This window comes from Conger conger, chromosome 5, assembly GCF_963514075.1.
Source record: "Conger conger chromosome 5, fConCon1.1, whole genome shotgun sequence".
NCBI lineage: Eukaryota > Metazoa > Chordata > Actinopteri > Anguilliformes > Congridae > Conger > Conger conger.
The window spans coordinates 67,044,464-67,051,963 of record NC_083764.1 but is presented as its reverse complement, the minus strand read 5'-3'; the positions used below and the strand labels follow the sequence as shown (position 1 = coordinate 67,051,963).

General features: G+C 47.6%; 1 protein-coding gene across 1 annotated transcript in view; it reads left to right on the top strand.

Moving 5' to 3' along the window:
* The window catches only part of LOC133129598 (GTP-binding protein Di-Ras1-like), a 7,416-nt gene extending 5,540 nt beyond the window's left edge, over positions 1–1,876 (top strand). The window contains exon 2 of the mRNA XM_061243790.1: positions 1,085–1,876. Coding sequence (XP_061099774.1) covers positions 1,289–1,876 — 588 coding nt within the window. The 5' untranslated portion in view covers positions 1,085–1,288. The remainder of the gene's footprint in view (positions 1–1,084) is intronic.
* Positions 1,877–7,500: the final 5,624 nt, after the last annotated feature.

Sequence of the window (7,500 nt, the reverse complement as noted above, 5' to 3'; positions counted from 1 at the left end):
ATGGCCTAGTATCTGTTAAGGCTCTGTTCCAGTGTGTGGATGGGCCCCACTGTCTGGTATCTGTTAAGGCTCTGCTCCAGTGTGTGGATGGGCCCCATGGTCTGGTGTCTGTTAAGGCTCTGTTCCAGTGTGTGGATGGGCCCCATGGTCTGGTGTCTGTTAAGGCTCTGTTCCAGTGTGTGGATGGGCCCCATGGTCTGGTATCTGCTAAGGCTCTGTTCCAGTGTGTGGATGGGCCCCATGGTCTGGCGTCTGTTAGTGTGAGAGAGAGTATTGTGGGTTTATGTTTAACTGTAAACAGCGTGTAGGAGCGTAGTGTGGGTATATTTGCTGTAAACACGCATCTCTCTGATGCACTCAACAGTGTTTCATCCAAATGCACAAGTGGGCACGGTGCTGTAAATGTAGGCAGCCCTGCTTACAGTACTGTTTGGCCATCTGCCTGTGTGTGTGTGTGCGTGTGTGTGCATGAGTGTGTGTGCATGTGTGTGTGCGTGTTTGTGTGTGTGTGTGTGTGTGTGTGTGTGTGTGTGTGTCTCTGTATGCGTGTGTGTCTGTGTGAGCATTTGTGTGCATGTCTGCTGTCTGTGCGTGTTTATGTCTGCTGTGTGTGTGTGCCTGTGTGTGTGAGCATTTGTGTGTGTGTTTGTGTGTGTGTGTTTGTGAGAGAGAGCATTTGTGTGTGTGTGCCTGTGTGTGTGTGAGCATTTGTGTGTGTCTGCCTGTGTGTGTGTGAGCATTTGTGTGTGTGTGTGCCTGTGTGTGTGTGAGCATTTGTGTGTGTGTTCGTGTGTGTGCCTGTGTGTGTGTTTGTGTGTGTATGTGTGTGTGTGTTTGTGTGTGTGCCAAAGGAGCTGAGTGTAATCAGGGTTGATGCTGAATAGGTACAGAAATAGCCCATGTTGTGTTTTTAAAGCTTTGCTGATTTTAAAGCTCTCTCCTCCCCCCTCTCCCTCCCTCTCCCCTCCCCCCCCTCTCTCCCCCTCTCTCCCCCTCCCTCCCTCTCTCTCCTCCCCCCCCTCTCCCCCTCCCTCCCTCTCTCCCCCTCTCCCTCCCCCTCTCTCTCCCTCTCTCTATCCTGCAGGTCTGAAGAGCAGAAGGCTGCAGATATTAATCTCACTGCTGTGGCACGGTGTGTGTGTGAGAGTGTGTGTGTGTGTGTGTGAGAGTGTGAGTGTGTGTGAGAGTGTGTTTGTGAGTGTGTGTGAGATTGTGTGTGTGTGAGTGTGTGTGAGAGTGTGTGTGAGTGTGTGTGAGTGTGTGTGAGAGTGTGTGTGAGCAGTAGATCATGCCGGAGCAGAGCAATGACTACCGGGTGGTGGTGTTCGGGGCGGGTGGGGTGGGCAAGAGCTCGCTGGTCCTGCGCTTCGTGAAGGGCACGTTCCGGGACACCTACATCCCCACGGTGGAGGACACCTACCGCCAGGTGATCAGCTGCGACAAGAGCGTGTGCACCCTGCAGATCACCGACACCACGGGCAGCCACCAGTTCCCCGCCATGCAGCGCCTGTCCATCTCCAAGGGCCACGCCTTCATCCTGGTGTACTCCGTCACCAGCCGCCAGTCGCTGGAGGAGCTGAAGCCCATCTACCAGCAGGTGCTGTCCATCAAGGGCAGCGTGGAGAGCATCCCCGTCATGCTGGTGGGCAACAAGAGCGACGAGTCGCAGCGTGAGGTGGAGACCAAGGAGGGCGAGGCCCAGGCGGCCGCCTGGAAGTGCGCCTTCATGGAGACGTCGGCCAAGATGAACTACAACGTGAAGGAGCTGTTCCAGGAGCTGCTCAACCTGGACAAGAAGAGGAACATGAGCCTGAACCTGAGCGGAGGGAAGAGCAAGCACTCCGACAAGCTGAAGGGCAAGTGCAGCGTGATGTAGGCCGGAGGGGCGGGGCCAGAGGGGCGGGGCCAGAGGGGCGGGGGATTGACCAGGACTGAGGGGTGTGGTCGGTTGGTTTCCAGCACTATGCTCATAGCCACACCCCCTCCCTCCATCCCCTCCAATCATGAAGCTGCTATGGACGTCGGGGGTGGTGCCCAGGGGCAATGGGGGTGTGGCCATAGTTGGAGAAGCGGGGGAACGTACCTGAATAATATATAATATATATCCCTCTCATACTCACTGACTACCCCTCCTCAAAAAAGACATTTCTCTCTGTGCTCTGATGTTGAGACTGGGCTTTGGCCACCTTGTTTTTTCACCCAAAATGTTCCCAGGCAATAAGGTGTGGCTTCACTTCAGGAGGGATGTGGGGGGCAGTGGGGTGAGAGAACATGCAGCATGGAGGCGTTCGGAGCGGCAGTGTATGTCCTGAATCCAACCTGACACACTAATGCTAATGCTAATGCTATGGGCTTTTTGCCATTTAATGTTTCGCTAGCGCCGTCTTCCAGAATACCACCATCATCATCGTCACAGAGCCTCTGTTCCGATGAAGAGGAGGGGACACTCTGACCCCCGCTCTGACCTCTGACCCCTGCTCTGACCCCCGCTCTGACCTCTGACCCCTGCTCTGACCCCTGCTCTGACCCTGATCCCAACCAACGGGGGAGCCCAACGCTCAGTAGGGTCTGCCTGCTCAGCTCACTCAGCATCATCACCCACAGAATCTCCTTCTGCCTCCTGTGGAGTAAGAGAGAGAGAGAGAGAGAGAGGGAGAGAGACAGAGAGGGAGAGAGAGAGAGAGAGAGCGAGGGAGAGAGACAGGGAGGGAGGAGAGAGAGGGAGAGAGAGAGAAAGAGAGAGAGAGCGAGGGAGAGAGACAGAGGGAGAGAGAGAGACAGAGAGAGGTGGAAGAGGTTACAGCCAGGCTGCTCCTGAAGCTTGTTGTGAAAGGTTTAGCTCTCACCTGAATCCTGCACCGCTGAATTTAAGCACTTCAGAGGAGGGACATTTTTGTGTAAAATATCTTCACCTTCCCCAGGTCCTCCGCTGGGGGTTTGAGTGGTCCCCCATGGGTCCACAAGAGGGAGCATTCATGCCTGTCAACAAAAAGAGCAGCCCTTCCCCACTCTGTCACTCAGACAGGAAGTGACATCACAGGAAGTGCCAGGATTGGCGCACTTCGGACTAAGAAGAATAAGTGCAATTCATCAAATTCATCATCAAGGAGCTTTTAAACGGCCAAATGTGTTTCACGTCTCTCAGACACACAGGCAGGCCAGGGAGAAGCGGAACTGAATCTCCAAGCACAGAGAGAGACAAGACAAATTTTGGTCATGGGTTAGCACAAAAAAAATGGATTGGCATTCTGACCAGGGTATTTTACAGCTTTGATCTGTATGATTGTGATCATATTCTGAAAAACAGAATCTTACCTACCTGTGAGATCACTGCTGTCAATAATATTCCCTTTCATTTCATATCAATTGCATCTGGAGATTCAGAGTAATACTGTGACAGTTGTGACACACTCACACACACACACACACACACACATGCACACACACACTCACACACACACACACACATGCACACACACACTCACACACACACATACACACTCACACATACACATTCACACACACTCACACACACACACACATACACACTCACACACACACACACACATACACATTCTCACACACATGCACACACACACTCACACACACACACCCACACTCACACACACACACGCACTCACACACACACACACACACACACATACACATTCACACACACTCACACACACACATACACACTCACACACACACATACACACTCACACACATACACACTCACACACACACACACACTCACACACATAAACACTCACACACACACATACACACACACTCACACACACATACGCACTCACACACACACACACACATACACACACACACACACACACACTCACACACACAGTGTATGAGTATGCACACGCATGCAAACATACCTGGATTAAGAACTGAGACAAACCCAAACTGTTTGAATGCTAACAAGATAATTCCACAATGTTGTTAGGAAAGAGTGAATTCCGCAATGTTGTTTGCAAAGAAAAAATTGTACAATGAAGTTATCAAAGAGAGAATTCCCCAGTGTCGTTAGCAAAGAGAGAATTCCACAATGTCACTAGCAAAGAGATAATTCCACAGTGTGGTTTCCAAAGAGAATTCCACAATGTTGGTAGCAAAGAGAAAATCCCGCAATTCCATTCTTTTAAAGAGCCTGGAAAAACGTGATGACGATGACAATGGTGATGGTGATTATCACATTGTAAAGATTATAGTTATCATCGTCTTAACAGTGATATGATATCAATTAAAGGAAACTAATGATGAATTTTCATAAATTGTATAATTTTGATAGCATAGTCTGGAGAGGAGACATTATATCTGATCTAGTCTGGGCACCTCGAACAGCACAAGAGAAACCTGCACCTTACGTTATACACAGCACAGTCATTACCAACACCCAGACACAGGACCCTTACGTTATACACAGCACAGTCATTACCAACACCCAGACACAGGACCCTTACGTTATGCACAGCACAGTCATTACCAACACCCAGACACAGGACCCTTACGTTATGCACAGCACAGTCATTACCAACACCCAGACACAGGACCCTTACGTTATACACAGCACAGTCATTACCAACACCCAGACACAGGATCCTTACGTTATACACAGCACAGTCATTACCAACACCCAGACACAGGACCCTTACGTTATGCACAGCACAGTCATTACCAACACCCAGACACAGGATCCTTACGTTATACACAGCACAGTCATTACCAACACCCAGACACAGGATCCTTACGTTATACACAGCACAGTCATTACCAACACCCAGACACAGGATCCTTACGTTATACACAGCACAGTCATTACCAACACCCAGACACAGGATCCTTACGTTATACACAGCACAGTCATTACGAACACCCAGACACAGGACCCTTACGTTATACACAGCACAGTCATTACCAACACCCAGACACAGGATCACACACTCTATATGGAAATCTAATCTTATATAACTGGGTTCTTTTTTTTTCTTTTTTTTTCATGTTTCAAATGAATAAACAAGACTTGCTTTTTTGTTTTTATTCAAACTGCTCAATTTAAAATACTTTTAGTTGGTAATTGGTAGGGGCATAAATGTTCCTGAATACAGCCAAAGAAAGGAAAGGGGTTTCTGATGCAACTGAATATGGTCCTGTACGAAAAAGCACAATAACCCCAGGCCTCGGCTCCTGTCCGTCGTCACAGTAACTGGGCACTTTACCGCTTCCTCTGGGGCTTTGCTGTCCCAGCGGGATTATCAAATCCATGTTTGATTGTTTTTTCTTTTTACATTTCGCAAATCCCCTTATGGAAAATGTAATATATATACATTCCCTTTGTTCTTGGGTTTGTATTATTTATGTACTATAGAGCACAGATTTGATGACATACTGTCATGTTTTAATGTGATTTAATGATTTCTTTTTGCTGTTTTTTATTTTTATTTTTGCACAATTGATTGGCTTCCCACCCGTATTGCGCATTACCTCTGCGTTGTGTCTCACTGTCGGTCTCCTGTACATTTAGCCAGGATGTACACACGGGTGACACTGCATATGGGGGGGTTGTTTTTGTTTTGATGATAAATTGTATGGAGGGAGGTCAAATTACTTATGTACAGTAAATATGAAAATCTATAGATTAATTGGAGCAATACATCTTTATTTCCTAGTTATTTTTATATATATATTTTTTAAAAGTCTGTTCATGGTCTTACATGTTGGCGGGGTGTAAAAATGTTTTTTTGGGGTTTTTTTGGAAAATGCAAAGTACCACGTAATTTACACCTGGGATCCAAAAAAAGAACAATTTGAAAACAAAATGGAAAAATGATTACACAAGCACTGTAATCCTGTAATTGAACTGGACAATATTTTTGATGAGATTTAATGAAAATGTAAGAACTGGAGTGTAAAATCCCTATAATTGTACATTTATGTCGTGCGATGAGGAATATTACTGATGAGTGTGCAGTGATGAAGGAGAGGGGGTGGAGAGCCAATCAGAAGCCAGAACGCTGGGATCAGAAATAAGAGCGTCAGTGAAGCCTTCTGATTGGTGGGTTTACTTTCCTGGATTGTTTGAGATGTGGCTGTAGGCATGTGGTGGTGGGCTGGGTGAAAGTCCTGGGAAACGTCTGTATGATTGTTCATACACACCTGTATCTGCCTCTGTTCAGCATGGATCTTCACAACACTTTGTCAGAAACATTTTTGCTCACATAAATGGCGGGACTGTGCGGAGAGATGTTTGTGATTTTGAAAGCCCTGATTAGGAGAGGTTCCATTGGTTGTTTCCATGGTGATTTTCTTCCGTCTGTGTTTCAGTGTTAATGTTGTAGTGGCCTGGGTTCAGATAGTATTTGTTTTGGATTAAAATGCTTTTCTGTGCTCTTTTGATCTTGCCTGGTACATTGAGCACTCAAGGAGGAGCAGATGCCAGGCAAACTTGGTCAAATGCAGAAATGTATTTGAAACCAAAACAAATATGTTTTCTTTTTTTCTGCTAACTGGCTTACTAGAGGCACGTTAATGTTTAGCACAGTGGGGCGACCTCCTGACCTTCTGACCTCCTGACCTCCTGACCTTCTGACCTTCTGACCTCCTGACCTTCTGATCTCGTGATGCTCATTAGGGCATGCGTCCTGGCTGGAGTCAGTCTGCCTCCGCTGTTCGGAAATTTAGGAACTCCAGATTTCCCCACACCTGTTCCATTGCTGCTTTCATGGTGCTGAACCAGGCGTGTGCAAACCAGACACATGCTCGCCAGGTGTGTGCTAACGAGTGTGCGCTCACCTGTTCCCCTTCATCTTTCTCTCTGTGAATAGAGGTGACAACAGTGGGAGTCACTCTGATGGTGCTGTGTATGCAAAAGCCCTGTAAAATGTAAAATAACATATGATATAGCGCTGCTGTCCTTGTGCGTGTAGGCCGTGTCTGTGGTGTGGAGTTAAAGGTGTTCTTGTGAACTGTAATATGTGCATCCATGCCCCCCCCCCCATTATGGTCACATGGTCCACACCATTTTTTGGGGGGGACTTTTCTGAAACATTATTTCCCCCTGACTGTTTTTGTATATAACCGTGGGGGAGGCCTTCGTAGAATGGGGGAACTTGAGGCTCAGGTTTGGGCCGTATCCCGGGAAGCTTCCACGGGACAGGACCGGGGGGGGGGGTATTCGGATTCTGGTGGAGCATCCAATTGCATATCGGGCAGAATATTTTTTTGAGGAGAGCTTAAAACAAAAGAATGGTCTGAGGATAAATGAAAGAGGAGTGGGAGTGTGTTTATCTGTGGAGCGTTATAAAGAGGAGTGGGAGTGTGTTTATCTGTGGAGCGTTATAAAGAGGGGTGGGGAGTGTGTTTATCTGTGGAGCGTTATAAAGAGGAGTGGGGAGTGTGTTTATCTCTGGAGCGTTATAAAGAGGAGTGGGGAGTGTGTTTATCTGTGGAGCGTTATAAAGAGGTGGGGAGTGTGTTTATCTG